At 37.9% G+C, this 16,814-nt stretch overlaps 1 protein-coding gene across 1 annotated transcript; it reads left to right on the forward strand.

The window, feature by feature from the left end:
- Positions 1-39: 39 nt before the first annotated feature.
- HAUS8 (HAUS augmin like complex subunit 8) lies at positions 40-16,305 on the forward strand. Its single transcript, XM_034437620.2, has 11 exons — positions 40-192; positions 280-329; positions 580-635; positions 3,265-3,352; positions 4,337-4,420; positions 5,006-5,073; positions 7,855-7,929; positions 8,322-8,480; positions 13,063-13,201; positions 14,043-14,184; positions 15,115-16,305. The coding sequence occupies exons 1-11, from the start codon at positions 167-169 to the stop codon at positions 15,233-15,235; spliced, it is 1,008 nt and encodes a 335-aa protein (XP_034293511.2). The 5' UTR covers positions 40-166; the 3' UTR covers positions 15,236-16,305.
- The last annotated feature ends 509 nt before the right edge of the window (positions 16,306-16,814 follow it).

Consider the following 16,814-nt stretch of genomic DNA (forward strand, 5'->3'; position numbering starts at 1 on the left):
AGAAATGAATGAACCCGAGGCCCTCTCTGAAAGTGGGACGCTCTAGTTTCCCTGCTTCCGCTTTTCGGGTGGCTCAGGCGATCCCTTCCAACTGGGCTCCAGGGCGCATGCGCTGAGGCTTATTTGTTTTGATGGGTGGGGAAAGCCGCGCGTTTGTTCGGCGGAAATGGCGGGAAAGGCGCCGCTCGGCAGGTAGGAGAGCGGAGAGAAGGCTGGATGGCAGCGGTGGATGGTTTGGGTTTTGATTTCCCTGTCACCCGAGTTCATTTGTCTTTCTAGGGAGCCTGGAACGACTGAGATGGAGACGGGTGCCCGGCCGAAACAGAGAGGTGAGTAATGGCATTTGGAGAGTAGATTTCATGGTCCGTAACCAGCAGCCGATCCGCTGCACAAAGCTGTCGGAGATTTAATATCGGAGCTTTGCACAGCAGTCGTTCTGTGGAGTCGAGTGCTTGGTCTCAACATTGTTCCCATAAGGAGTTCCAAAGTCTCTGGAAAAGTTTCTTTTCTCATGGATAGTAATGGTACAAATGCAACATTTGTCTCATGGGTTCTCTTTCCACTTTTTTCCTCTGCCAGGGGGAAGAATTGTGCCATCTCGTTACCTGCAGTATGATAAAAAAACAGGTGGAAAGGTGAGTCTGCATTAGAAACATATCCTCTGTAGCACTGATGGCTAAACTTTTTGGCACCGAGTGCCGAAACAGGAGCATGTGCATGTGCCGGAGCGCCAGAACCAGGAAGAGAGCACTGGCCAGTGTGCATGCGCGTGGCGGCTAGCTGTTCTTCCGGGTTGCATCGTGCGCATCCGCGCCAGCCAGCTGCTCTCTTCCGGATTCTGGCACACAGACCAGCTGGCTTGTGCGCATGTGCATGACGGAACCCGGAAGAGCAGCTGGCAGTGGTGCGCCTGCCCACAAAGAGAGCTCTGCGGGCCATCTCTGGCACGTGTGCCATAGGTTCGCCATCAGGGCTCCATAGCAAAGGTGCTTTTTTTTCAAGAGGCAACTGGACTTTCTTGTTTTTCTTTGAAGAGGTTTCACTTCTTATCCAAGAAGCTTCTTCAGCTCTGACTGGATGGTGGGGAATGGAAGGATTTATACTTCTTGCAGACAGCTGGTCATTTGCATTCTTTTAGCCAGTCACTAAGGCTGGAGTTTTCTCTATGTCAAGAAAAAAACAACAACCAGAAAGTCCAGTTGCCTCTTGAAAAAAAGCATTTTTGGGACAACCATGATGTGGATGATTGAGAATCTCCGTAGACTATAGCAGTGATTTTTAAAAACTTGGCAACTTTGAGATATGTGGACTTCAACACCCCAAATTCTCCAACTGGCATGAAAAATCCTGTTTTATGGCTTTCTGGTACTACAGTATAGGACAGGAGTATCAAACTTGTGTCGTAATGGCATCACGTGACGTATCGCAACTTTTTCCCCCTTTGCTAAACTGGCATGAGCATGGCCAGTGCGTGATGCATCCGGCCCACGGGCTGCATGTTTGACAGCCCTGGTCTAGGAGGAGAGTTACCGTATTTTCCGGCGTATAAGACAACTGGGCGTATAAGACGACCCCTGAATTTTCCTGTTAAAATATAGGGTTTGGGCTATACTCGCCATATAGGACTACCCCTCTTCCAACGCACACCAAATAAAAATTAAAAAACATCAACTGGCTCACCCACAATGTAAAAGCAGCTGAGCTAGACCCAAAATGGCCCCTGAAACAAGCAGGAACCTCACACAGCCACAAAAAGCCCCCCCAAAAAAACAACTTTCACACTTTACACACACACAACACAACACAACTGGCTCACCCACAATGTAAAAGCAGCTGTGCTAGACCCAAAATGGCCCCTGCAACAAGCAGGAACCTCACACAGCCACAAAAAGCCGAAAAACCCAACTTTCACACTTTACACACACAAAATTCCACATACAGCTTTGTGAGATTTTGTGTGTTTGTGTAGTTAGAGTGAAACACTACAGAAACACCCTAAATCTCAGAAAGCTGCACAAATATTATTTTATTTTATTTTTATATGAAAGCTAAATTTAAAACTTCCTAAACTTTAAATGGCTAGGTCTAAAAAAGAACAACTAAAAAAAAACCCAATTAACTATTTTTTTTAAAGATCCCAAAGGGGAAAAAAGCTTACCCAATAGAACAGGGGTCTCCAACCTTGGCAACTTTAAGACTTGTAGACTTCAACTCCCAGAATTCCTCAGCCAGCTTTGTTTTGCTGGCTGAGGAATTCTGGGAGTTGAAGTCCACAACTCCCTGCCTGCTTGATTGCAGGCAGGGAGTTGCTTGCTGATGGAATGGATTCAGGCAAGTGAAGCAAGGCAAGCAGCTAAGGTAAGCAAGCTGGAGGGGGAAAACTTTTTTCCTTCTCCATGGCTCTGGTGATCCCAGCTGAGTTGCCTGATTAGCAGATCGTCAGAGCTTGGATCGCCAGAGCCATTTAAGGCTCGTCAGAGCCTTTTGGGCTGGTCTGCCTGGTTACAGGAGAACCTGGCGTATAAGACGACCCCCGACTTTTGAGAAGATTTTCATGTGTTAAAAAGTCGTCTTATACGCCGGAAAATACGGTACTTTGGTTTCTGGCCTATCTTCTAATTTTTTAAAATGAACATTTCAAGTTGCTACTTTCTTTATTTTAAGGGAGCTTTTATCTGACTAATGTTCTGTAGGTTTCAAGGGCTATTTTTTAATTTTAATTTCAGTTTTATCATCGTTTTCTGGGTAAACAAATGCAAATCTTTTATTGTCGTGTCTGTGAGCCTGCAGGAACAAACTGTTTCATGTTTTAATTTGTATACAACAGAAAATGTCAGAGAATTCATAAATAATACAGAGAGAAAATAAATGACTATTTCAAAGAGGCAACATTTAGGGGAAACTGTTCAGGAATGCAAAAAAATTATGAGGAATGTTTTGTTTTATATATACAAAGAATTAATGCAATTGTATCACTGTTACATTTCTTATAACAAAAAGATAAGGAAAGTTAAGCCCATCAGACTGAAAACTATCTCAGGAAAAGGCCCTCTATATCAATGTATTTTCCTATTATTTCTTATTATAATTATATTATATAATTACATATTATGATTTCCTATTATAAAAGGATTAGGATAGTAGTACAAGACTTGGATTTGTTTTGATAACCACCTGAAATATAAAAATAACTGTTTACCCCCAAACTAGCAATCAAATAAGATTGAATTGTTTAGTTTCAACATGTATGCATTTAACTGGCAGGGTACTTCAAATTTGTCCTTTGCAAAAGGTCTAGAAAATGTTGGCTCTCCAAAGAGACTGTCTGTTCAGAAATTCAAGACCTCAATAGGTAAGATTTTGCTTTACACAATCTAGAAGTCTTCCCTGCATTTATTACCAAATGTCCACAGTAGGCACTTTGTAGAATCCAGGTAGCTACAGAAAAACAATCTGAAGAACATTTAGTTACCCTGTGGTCTTCCACCCATAGATATAAGTTCCTAGGAGTTGCTGCCAAATTATAACATATTGTGTAATGAATCGGAAAAAGATTATTTTCCATGATATACTTTTCAATTATTCTAAATCAAATTGGTACGGTCCTGGTCTTACTAACTTTTTGGGAGCTTGGAGCTGGTAACCTTTGTAATGGCCAAATGTGGCTATCTTAGTGCAAAACGTTATGCATCTCTGACTTAAAAGTGTCTTTGTGAATTTCATTAGATTGATCGACTTGAACTATTGTCATGTATATGGAATGTATACTCAGCAGTCCCCTGGAGGTGTCAGATGCCAAAATAGTTCAGCATAGTTCTCTGAGGAAGTACTTGCCTTCTAGGATTTAGATCAGTTTTGATTGTGGGCAGTAGTAGTTAATCTAAAACTTCATTGCAACATATGGTGGTTTTTAGAGGGGAATGCTAATTCTGCAATCCTTACTTGAAACATCACCCTTTCTATGTCAGCATTTCAATGGAACTTCTTTTAAAGCTTAATTCCAGGATTTTTTTAAATGGACGGTGCTAATAGAAAACATATAATCCCTTCTCACCTGAGCTTCCGTCCCTCCTTGAAATTTATACTTTAATAGCAGTAGGCTTTAAAATAGTCTAATCCCTTTTAAATCAGATACTAATGGATATGTGTGCCTGAGAGATAGAATATGGGGATAGACCAGGGTGTCAATGTCTACTTGAATCATTCCACTGCTGGAATACGACCCCCAACTTTCTTCGAGTCAGTTCCATTATTTAGTCAAACATAGGTTTCTTACCTTGGCCTAATTAATCAGAATTCCAAAGGAAAAACCTCTTCTTCACCCCTTTTTCTGCAGAAGGTACACCTAGTATATTACAGTCAACCTTTCTGGATAGCCATGAGAGTACTCGACCTGAACTGGAGGTTTCAGCTATTAATGGTAAGTGCATGCTTGAGTTGTATACTTGAATGTAAGTTTAGTTGCTGTAAAATAGGCTTATGCTTTTATTCCAAAAATTATACAAAAGCTATTTTTAAATTGAATTGTAGACACTCAAGATTACATATTAATGTAACACCAAGATTCTTTAAACAGAATGTGTGGAACAAATCTAAATTAGTTGTTTAGATCAATTAATATTTGCTTTTCTTATTTAGCCATTCCAAGGCACTGCTGGTATAATATCTAACATGACTTTGCATCCCTGAGTTTTGACTTTTGGCAATATGGAATCCAGTTCATATTCTTTATTTGTATCTCCATCTTCCTGCTTTCTGAGAAAAGACTTGATGGCTCCTATTTTTTAAAATCAAGATACAGAATGGAATATAAGTGCTTAGAATTCTCTCTATGTTGTTAAAATGCCAAAGAAGCAGTTTAGTATAGGTCATTCTTGCCTTCAACTTTTTTAAAACAAAATTTTGTACCCATACTCTCTCAGTAAGTAGCTGACAAATATTAGGACACAGTTAATTGACCTCATTCCTTTATCCAACTGTCTTTGATTGCCTTTTTTACTTTCAGAAAAAAGCCACTATAAGACACCAGTTTCAAAGCTCAATATAAAAGGCTTTTCCAAAAAAAGGGTCTCGGTAAGTAAAGCAACTTCATTGTTGGCTAAAAAGTGAACCTTGAATGAGTAATTTTACTAAGATGGCAGCTCTTGATACCCTAATCAGATTAATTCTTTCCTGGGACTGAGCTGTCATATGCTAGCCTATTGCCTTTATATCACATTTCCATTGTGTTCATGATAATGGCAGACATTTCACATTGGCCTTCTTTCTAGAGACTCCTTCCATTACTTGGTGCTATGTGAGGAATTTATTCAGCATAATTCATGAGGAGAAATATTGCTGAAGTAAATTATATTGGCCACTAACCTAGCTGCTTCGCTGGATTTGGACTATCGTAGTGGGCTCTGTATGGGAGCTGCCTTGTTTGGGAAACCAGAAAACAGCAGCATGGGCAGTTATGTTCATGCCACAATATCCCTATTGTAATATCTCTGTTTTGTTAGCTACACTGGTTACTAGTACTTGTAAGCCAAGGTACTGGTTGTCACCTATAACATGGCATATCATGAGATTATGTGAGACTATTGATCTTCCATAATTTCTATATGCTTTGGGTTCTCTTAATGAAATGGTGATATATAATAGGACCCAGGAAGTAGGCCTTCTCTTTAACGGCACCTGCCACTCTGGAATGACATTCCAGAGTGTCAAATCAGTGGTCTCCACCCTGATTTTATTTAAATGAGCTCTTAAACTTGGTTTTTCTCCAGGCCTTGGGCTAGAGTAGATGGCAGACTTGTTATGGGATAATTGGTTTCTTGGATTCTGTTGGTGATGGAGGTTTTTTTGGGGGGAGCGGGGTGTTCATTCCTTTCTGAGTTCTCTGTCACCAATTTACATTGTTTTGTATTGTATACTGCCCAAAATCATGATGGAGCAACCCATGAATCTAATAAATAAAAGGGGAAGTGTGAAATTAATAGAGGCTGCCAGGGGCACTTTGTTATGATAGTCTTCCCAGAATTGTCTGCTGTGGGATATGTACTTATAAGGCTGAATAGGCCTTTGGTGTGCCTCAACTAGGCCATATTAACAGTGGTCAAGTATTTAAACCTCTGGTGAATATTGAAAAAAGAGAACTGTATTAAACTTTTTAAAATAATATGGTTACTGCAATATCTATATTGATTAAAATGACACGTAAGTCATATTCACTATGCTTTGTGAATTTTATATCTCTAAATATTTTAAGTACTGTTGCTTCGACTCCTGGAAACAAATCTAAATTTTAATAAAATTTAATTTTAATAAAACTTAAAAGTTCAATGTCATATTTCAGGTTATATGCTTAGAGACGTACAGATTTGCTATGACAAACAAAGTACTTCATATATTTTTGTAGGGCAACCAAAGGCGAGAGTATTATCTATGAGTTATAAACAATAACAACAATAACAATAATAATAAAGGTGGAATATAAATAAATAAAATACACCAGCATTCTCTGTACTGGTGGGCATGCCTGCAAGAACAGAAGGAAAGAGACCCAGCTATGGAGTTAAAACTGAGCCAAACGAACTAGGTGCATAAAAATCTTTTTTCCCTTTGTCAAATAAAATGAGTATTTAATCCAGCATATAGCATCATGTTACCTGACTGGCAGAAACTCTTCAGATTTTAGAGATGAGATAAGCCTCATCTAAAGATGCCAGGGATTATATACCGTATTTTTCAGAGTATAAAACACACTTTTCCCCCCCTAAAAGAGGCTGAAAATTTGGGTGTGTCTTATACTCCAAATGTAGCTTTTTCAAAGCTTTTTTTCAGCCCTAACAAGGCACTGCTTTTCTGATTGCTGCTCCCCCTCAGCTGTGCTTTAGAAGCTGTTTTTTATCTCCAAGTAGGGGATAAAAAGCGTGTGTGCATGCTCAAAGCCAGCAAACCAGGGTGGATAAAAATCAATGATTTTTTTTAAAAAAATCAAAAAACTCAGATTTTTTTTATTTAAATCGGATTTTTTTTATTTTTATCAAATTTATTTTAATAAAAAAGTTTTGGGGTAAAAATCTATCGTAAGATAGTTTTCTATTTAAGATACATAAATAATTTAGTTTATTCAGCATGAAATGGAGGTTAGTTATGTGTCATGAGGCTGTATATTCTGCAACACTGGGACTATCGGTGGGTCAACAGTGGGTCAAAGGAATAGCAAAGATGACAGTTGCTCTTTAAAAATTATGATTTAAATCGAGTTGATTTAAATCAAGCCTTTTTACTAGTGATTTAAATCATGATTTAAATTGTGATTTAAATCAACTCGATTTAAATCAAATCCACCCTGCAGCAAACTAATGTGCTGAAGCTGATCAGACTAAGGATGCTAGCCAGATGAATACCTGGTAGGCAGATTTTTTTTTCCTATTTTCCTCTCCAAAAACTAAGCTGTGTCTTATACTCCAAAAAATACGATAAATGCTGCTTTGCATATAAGACATGTACTCTGCCATTAAATTGTGATATTTTTACCATCACATTAACTGCAAGGATGATTATTATTCATCTCTAACAAGAAAACCTTCAAATTTTGAGGGGGGGATATTTGCACCCAGAGTGGGCAATTGTACACTACATTAGGTGATACAGCAGTAAAGAAGCATAAGAGAAACAATTGGATTCTTGGGTTAAAACTTTTTTTTCATAATCTTCCTATTTCTGAAACGTCAGTAACGGCATATCTATCATGGGTTAATCTGAGTTGCTTTCTCTGGAGCTATTGGAAAATAGTCACAGTCCTGCTTGTGTGACTACTTTTTGGTCTACTTCCCACTTCAAACAATACATTTGTTTCTTCATTAGACATGCTCTGATTCAGATGATTTGATTGGGATGCTGGACTCTCAGATGCTGCTGTTAACTTATGCCTCCATAAAGGTAATAGCTCAAATAAATACCAAACCAGGAAGTACCAGATAGTTTTTAGCTAAATGTTGTGTAGAAATGTATAGTTTATAGGGGGCAAAATAGCTTATTGTGATGTAGAAATTTATAGTGCACAGGGAGGAGAATAGAGGGGTGGTAAAGTATGATATAAAACAATGTGGATGGATTTCACCTTGGGGAAGTCATGGGGAGGGAGGGTTTGGGGGGGTTAGGGAGGGATGGGGGGGGAAATGGGGGAAAAATTGTTGTTTGTAAAACTTTTTCAATTAAAAAAAAAGGTAATAGCTCAACTGCACAAATACAAGATGTCTTTAAAGAAAAATTAAACACCTTTGGAAACATCTTGAAATAGTTTTGAACCTAGAGATGCTCTATTGTAACAGATGGAGAAAAACCTTGTCCTTCTGGAGGGGAAAGCTGAAAGAAACTTATTAGTGCTCTGTGAGGAAGTGGAGAAACTACAGAAGAATGCACATGAAAAGAAGCATAAATTGCAGCATCTGAAGAAAGAGACTGAGCTCTCTGAAGCCCTAGAGAGACAGGTTTGCTTAGTTTTACAAAATATATGTGGAATAAATTGAAAACACCAAAATTAATGTAAAGTATCTACCAAATATCTACCAATAGCTTCCTAAGGAAAGCTTGGATTTGGAAAGTATATAAGGCATTCCTAATTAAATGATTTTTCTATAAATGGATGGATAATACATTGTTGTTGCATTGTACTTCAGGCATAATGGATACAGGTATCTTCCCTTTTTTCTATTCTGGATGTCTATCAATTCATTTAGATTTTTTTTCCCCATTATTTTTGAGGGCTTTTACTAACTTGGTAATAGCTAAATTGCTACACCCCCATTAAAATATATAGGTAACCTTGCTTACCAAAGCTAATTGGCACCAGAAATTCTGTCATTAAGTGATATGTCATAAGTTGACAAATAAATTGATTGCACTGTTTAGCATTAACAGTTCTGGTTGCTGTCGTTAAGCAAGAGCCTCACCTGACTACGAGCTGTGACTTCCTGCTGGCTTCCCCATTGATTTTGCTTGTCAGAAGCCAGCTGGGAAAGTTGCAGATCACAATCATGTGACCATGGGATTCTGTGACTGCCATAACTACATGGACTGGTTATAACCATTACTCATTCAATTCTGTTCTAAATTTGGTTGCTGAACAACTGGACTTTAAATGGGAAGCAAGCACCACCTGTGCAGATTAAATCTAGAACAAAACTAAGAAATAGACTCGTAAGAAAAGAGAGCAGAAGCAAAAAAAAAAATGACTAGGAATAGTTGAAGAATAGGATTGATTTTTAATAACCTGGGGCTATGCTGATCTCCAAATGTGAGAAGAGAAAAAATGGTATAGGTATCTCTTCAGAACTCTGGTCTGATAGTGTTTGGCTTTTGTAAGCAAGCTGAGTTGTGGTATGGGCACAAGCAGATGCAGTCAGTTATTGTGTTTATAAACTACCTTTGCACAAAAGATATGGAAATTGTTTATTTGCAGAAGAAATGGAAATCCACATACCTTATTACAGAAAGTAATAGTAATAAAATACATTGTAAAATATATCAACAGGGAACCCAGTTTTACAAATAACAGTTAAAAGAGATGAAAAAGAAATGTTATTTCAAATGTTTTGCCCAGGTTTGAAATAAATGCAGGATACCAGGCAAAAGGTGGAACAAGTATGTTCTGCTTTGTTTCTGAAGGCTAAATGTGAAACAGTAGCTAAAACTTGAATAAAACACATTTTTGGCAAAAGACCAAATTTTTGTCTGGAAGCCTCCAGATGTGCCAAATTTCAATTCCCATCCTACTTTATCAATATGGACAATTTGTCCTAAGCAAATTTTATTAATCTCTAGATCCTAATGTCCAGAATGTATGCATATCTCTGAATCAATCATCTTTTTTGGATGGTTTGGTCTTCCTTCCCAGTACTCTTTCAGGCATTTCACATTAGCAAAAATACAGTACATTAGATGTATAATCCTAAATTTTGTCCCTAATTAGTGTTAAAAATAATTGAAATAGCAGAGTGTATAGGAATGTAGTCCAAAATGCAGGTGTAAGAACTATTTACCAGTCATGCTTCTTACCTGTTGAGATTAAAAAACTGCTAAGATGTTAGGGGTGTTATAGAAGAGAAAGTTGAACAATGGCAGAAGAATGAAGAATTGAATTATCCATTTTTTATACTTGCGATCAGCAATTTTTAATACATTTTTATCTAATTTTTACCATTTTACTTCTTATTTAAATGGGAGACACTGGGTCAAATTGTTTTCTTCTGATCTCTGGAATATTATCTTCAGATAACAATATTCCATAATATCTTCATCAGAATTAGTGCTTGGGCTTTTTATCATTTTGATCCTTTAATTTTCTCTGCCATGCTGTGGTCATCTTTGATAGACTGGAATGAAGTGTTTTCCTATTCAAGCACAATCCTTTCATTAGTCATGCTGATAAATGAACAATCATTCTAGTATGTTTTTTTCATTAAGCTGGCCCTTAGTCATGTAATAAATAAACACAAGTTTTTTTTACAAATGTTACTATAGATACTGTACTCTCCCTTAGGCTTAATCAAAGTCCATTGTTTTGTCTTATAATAGATATATCTCAACTGAATTACCGTAGGAAGTTTGAAGTTTAATATTTTTGTAGAAGACATCAAACTGGGAAATCTGTCCTAGTGATAGGTGCTATTTAAAAATGGAACAACTATTTGGCAGATAGAATTCTTGTTTACCATAGATACTCATTTAGAAACTTAATAGTCATCAAAGTTGTTGAGTCAAGATTGTTAAAGGAACATTTTACATTATTGATCTAGCACTCTAGTAGATTCAGCTAAATGACCTTGGTTCTACCTCTGATTCTATGACTATTTCAAGCCAATGCAATGATTAAACAGGAAGTGTTTTCTTAGGAGAATTGAAAACACTACATATCATAGCATAATCATAGCTATTACGAAACCTAGTATCCTTCACCCAGTTAGTAGGGAGATGTTCTTGCTGCTGAAGTAATAGGCAAGGTACTTTTTCCCTGCTATTAAAAGTAGTCCTCAGCCAACATTTTCATTTCATTTCATTTCATTTTATTAAATTTGTATACCGCCCTACTCCCGAAGGACTCAGGGCGGTGAACAGCCATGAAATAAAACATATAAATACAAAATTTAAAATAGAAATAAAACAAGTTAGATAAATTTGGCTGAACCATATTTAAAACCCCAATAATTTAAAACTAAATTTAAAATTCCCATTTAAAAGAGGAGAAGTTTAGGTCAGGCCGGCTTGCTGGAATAGGAACGTCTTCAGCGTGCGACGGAAGGTACGCAGGTCCGGAATCCTCCGTATCTCGGGGGGGAGCTCGTTCCAGATAGTAGGTGCCCCCACAGAGAAGGCTCTCCCCCTGGGGGCCGCCAGTCGACATTGTTTGGCCGACGGCACCCGGAGGAGCCCCTCTCTATGGGAGCGTACTGGTCGGTGGGAGGCTATTGGTGGTAGCAGGCGGTCCCGTAGGTAACAACAGCCATTGGGACTGAAATTTCTGTCACTAATATTTGCAGTCATAATGTGTGATCCCTGCCGTCCCAATTGCCGTCATTAATTGAATCCCACGGTTATTAGACAAGGGAACTTCCTGCCAGCTTCCCAAAACCAAGTCATTGTGGAAGCCAGCAGGAAATTGCAAGTCCCAGGAAGGCAGGTAAATGTCTGCTGCTAGGTGAGGGAGAGAGCAAGGGAATGCAGGGGAGGGTGAATGAGCTGGTTGGGTAGGGTGGGCGAGGTGTGAGGGTGTGTGAGAGAAGTGGGTCAGGCAGGATACCAGGGTGGATAAAAATCAATGATTTTTTTAAAAAAATCAAAAAGATCAGATTTTTTTTTATTTAGATCAGATATTTTTGATTTAAATCAGATTTTTTTTACTTTTATCGGATTTATTTTAATAAAAAACTTTTGGGGTAAAAATCTATCGTAAGATAGTTTTCTATTTAAGATACATAAATAATTTAGTTTATTCAGCATGAAATGGAGCTTAGTTATGTAGCACGAGGCTGTATATTCTGCAACACTGGGACTATCGGTGAGTCAACAGTGGGTCATAGGAGTAGCAGAAATGACAGTTGCTCTTTAAAAATTATGATTTAAATCGAGTTGATTTAAATCAAGCCTTTTTACTAGTGATTTAAATCAACTCGATTTAAATCAAATCCACCCTGCAGGATACAAAAAGATGCAAAAGTAGGGGGAAGTAGAAAAGGAGAGGAAGAAAAAAGAAAGTAGAAGTAAATGGAAGAAGGGAGGGAAAGGAAAGAGAGGAGAGGGAGAAGAAGGATTGTTATAAAACAAGGGAGATGAAATGGTTGAAGAGCAACCCCGAATATATTTAAATTGTTTAGGATGAAGATTGTATTAGTATGAAAGTTAAAAGAAAATATGTATGTTAGATAAGAAACTGTACATTTAAAGTATGTTTATGAGGGGAAAAATGATTATTATTTTTTTAAAAAAGGTGCAAAAGTATGTGGAAGAGGCCCTAGTCAAGAAGGGTGCATGAGGATGTGCATGAGAGGCAGGGGTTGGGGAGAATGTGTCAGGGTATGTGTGAGAGGATCAGGAAGTTGCAAGGGAAGCATGGTGAGGGTCATGGAGGGTATACAAGTGGCTTGCAAGCCAGAAGCCCAAAGGAACTGGGGGAGGTGGAGAAGGCTTACCCCAGTCATTTGTGAGCTTCCCTGCTGGCTTCCTTATTGACTTTCTGGGGAAGCCAGCAGGGAAGGTTGCAAATGGTAATCACATTATTTTAGGGCACTGCAACTGGTTGTTAGGTGTGAACCAATTGCCAAGTGCCCAAATTGCAATCATTGAACCACTGAGGGTGGGACCAGATAGCCAGAACTCCGAGACTGAGCATAACCACTATTCATTCAGCAGCATCATAACTTCAAATAGTCATAGGTCAAAGATTACCTATACAGTTGTAGTGAAATTTGTTGTTAAAAATATTGTGGGGAACTATGCACAGTTCTTGTATCATATGCCTCTTGTGACTAATCATCATAATCTCTTTTTTTCCTGCTCCACCCTCTTGTTTTCCAGCTTGAAATACTTGGACCTGTTTCTGAACAATGTGCCCAGTTTAGGGAGGACTATAAGCACTTTGCCACAGCCCTGGACACAACTAGGCATGAATTGCCCATGAAGGACATCTACGTAGAAGACATGGGCCAATATCTAGGTACAAAAATGTCATCATGATGTTATCAAACAAATGACCAATCTTTGGCTCATGAATTAGCCTTAACAGCTGACTGCGATCTGTTGGGAAATGCTTTTGTAAATGGGGAATTTTTTGAATAGGCCCTAGATATGTATGAATTTGTGTGTATCTTGAATTCTATTACTGATGACTTAGAATATTTTATTGCTAAGGTAGTAGTGAACCTCATGCTAACAGAAGTTTTGAGCCCCTTGACAATCCAATTTTGCAAAAAGAGACATGAAGCTTTGAAGAAGTTTATACAACATACAGCCCTTCAAAATATTATTTATGCATAAGTTATTTCACTTCTGTTATTCAGTACAGAGAGAAAGTCATCCTTCACAAGCTTGTTTAAACTAAGCAGCCAGGTTTGATTATCATCACCACTACAGGTAGTCCTTGATTTACAACAGTTCATTTAGTGACTGTTCAAAGTTACAACAGCAATGAAAAAAGTGACATGACCTTTGTAGCATCCTTATGATCATGTGATCAAATTTCAGATGCTTGGCAACTGGTTCATACTTATGTCCGTTGCATTGTCCCAAGGTCATGTGATCACCTTTTGTGACCTGACAAGCAGAGTCAATAAGGAAGCCAGATTCACTTAACAACCAGGTTGCTAACTTATCAACTGAAGTGCTTCACTTAACAACTGGGGCAAGAAAGATCGTAAAATGGGGCAAAACTCACTTCACAAATGTCTCGCTTAACAAAAGAAATTTGGGGCTCAATTGTGGTCATAAATTGAGGGCTACCTGTTATCTGACTACATTGTGTGAGTTAACAGCTGCAACTTTTGACTTTTACGAGATAGCTGATATGCAGAAAAGCCTGGCTATGGTTCAGAGTGTTTTGAATGAAGCTCTGCTACAAAACTTTGAAGAAAATGCCAAAGCATTGAATGTCGTGAAGGAACTAGAGGAAGTATCTTTGAAGCTGGATGCAGAGCTGCCAAGGTACTTGTAAAGGCATAAGAAGAAACACTGCATTTTTCATTTGCAGAATATAACGATGCAGTGATGATCACATGGCACTAATATAGCTTGTTTCATAAGCCGCATCTTTTTATTGAGAGTAGAAATGTTTGAAGAACAAGACAGCTTCTATTTAGACTTTTCCCATTATAGTAGCTCCCTCGCATGTATTTATTTTCATAGTTTCTGTTGAAACACCTTTTTTTATAAGGTCACTTCAATTGTTTGAAGTGAAAATTTAGATTGAAACAATTGCAAATTCAGGTAAGTAGTAATCCAAGAGTAGTGGTGGTCATTAGCTAATCAATCTCTTTCATTTGCATTCCTTCCACTGGCCTCCTAAACTTCCACAGCTTAGCCATGGCCTCCCATCAGTGCGCTTATCAGTTCATAGTCCTTATGAGATGCTTTCACAGGGGAACACATTTGAAATTCTGACGGGATGATATGCTCACAAAATGGCTGACAGCAGATTTGCCTATACATGAAACAATTGCCAGGGTGGGCATAGTACGTTACAAAATGCCCATTTACTGGAAAATAATCTATCCCCCATGATGCCTATGCTAAGAGGACTTATGTATAGTAAAGTCAGCATGAAACTAATGCATTTAATATAATTCATGCTTTGTTTTGCATCAAGCCATGTTCCTCTTTAACTTGTAAATTAAATTTTATTTATAAAAAGAACCTTTGCAGATCAGACAAATGAGCCTAGCTGTAGTATCTAGGCTTTAATGGTGCCCTTAGGCACTGTACTGCCTGAACCTGAACTAAATGAAATTTAAATCAGTTCAAGCAGCCGTGCTATTAAGGTTTTAATTACTTTCACAAGTTCTTCTGAGGAAATTAGAAGCCTGTTCATATAATTGCTTCAACTGCTTTCCCCCCTTTCTCGTCTATTCCCTACAGGACCTTTGCACGTGTTGTGGATTTATCTGCTGATGTGAGCAAGGAGGCCTCACTCCATTATCAGAAAGTGTGTGAAGACACCTTGGGTCTGGAGACCATGAAGCAATTGTATTTTAGTTAGAGCAAACCCTTAGCTCTTGGTGTCACTGAAACAGGAAGCTGGTCCTTCTGTTCTTTCTGTCACTGAAAGACTGAAATAGGTTACACTACTTGGAGTAACATTTTCTACTCGTTTGTTTGAGAGTGGAGGATATTTTAAGGGGAAGCCTAATTGTTTGACATGAACAGTTGGAAAGGTGCACAGAAAAATAAGGCACAAAATATGCTTTCTTCCCTTCATCCCTCTTGGTGTCATTTCAGCTAATGGAAACGAGGATATATTTGCACTTTGAGATTCTTTCACTTTTGTATTAAAACAATTTTCTCATTGCAAATCTGGTTACAATCTTCATTGGAATAGATTATTTCTTGCCCTGCCTTCAGGGATGTTTTACAAATGTCAGCTTTTGAAGGAATGTTTTGGAAATAATTTGAAAAATGAACATACACCTTGCCTGTAATAGAGTTTGCCTCAGTCTTCAACACGAATAATCAAAACAAACTCAAAAGATGATGATCGTAGGCCAAGCATGAGTAATAGTCTGGTTTCTGGGGGTTGTGGGAGTGTATTTCTTGACTGATGATAGTTGTCCCTAAAAGGCAGTTGTTCCTAAAAGGCAGAAACTATTCCCCACTTGAATATCTTCCTTGTAAATTCTGAGAGGTATATGGTGTCATTTGTTTGGTCTTCTTTTTGTTTATTCTTAGTTTTATTTATTTGCTCTGCTTCTTGAATGTCACTGCTGGAACTTGCAGAACATTTGCATTTTTACTTACCGTAGTGTCATCAGAATAGTTATTTGTGTTTAATTTTAAAAACAACCTACTTTTCTAGTCCAGCTCTTTCAATATATTTTCAGCGTGTAGGCTGAATAAATGAGAGAATATACAGCCTGTCCTTTCTCTTTTGCCAATCTGGAGCCAGACTGTTTCACTATATTCTGCCTGGACTGTGACTTCCTATTCTGGGTAATGTTTTCGTGTGCAGACAACAAAATGTTTTGGGATTCTCATTTTCCTAAGCCCATTCCACACTTTGGCATGAGCTACACAAAGGCCTTTCTGTAATCAATAAAACTATTAACTTTTTAATATTCTTTGCCTTTCTCAATTATCCAAAGTTCATTAGCAATAATATAATGTTACTCCTACTGTTCAAAAAGTAGCTTGAGAATCTGGCGCTTCTGTCTCACTGTAGGGCTCCAATATGATCATAGGCATTTTTTGGTTAGCCTCTGAAATTGAGAATTTTGTATGATAGTTTGCACACTCTCAGTTCTTCCTATGGAATTGGCATGTAGACTGAACTCTACTACTGTAGTCCTCTATCCTATCCTCTGAATTCTGATAAACACGCATGTATATATGAAATTATAATATGCTTAACAGAGAAAAAAAGAAGCTACATTTTCTGCTTTGGGCCATACAGAAAAAAATCACAATATCTAAAGCAAGGGTAAAATAAGGGAATCGACAATTCCATGTGCTGGTTAGCTTTATGATTAATTTTTAGAATCTTACAGAACTATTACTCAGTGAATTGAAAGGATTTCAAATTGTGTATGCTTGTTGGAGAACAATAGTATGTTTTCAAATGTTAA

Source organism: Pantherophis guttatus, chromosome 1 (assembly GCF_059756535.1).
Source record: "Pantherophis guttatus breed Tessera chromosome 1, ASM5975653v1, whole genome shotgun sequence".
Lineage (NCBI taxonomy): Eukaryota > Metazoa > Chordata > Lepidosauria > Squamata > Colubridae > Pantherophis > Pantherophis guttatus.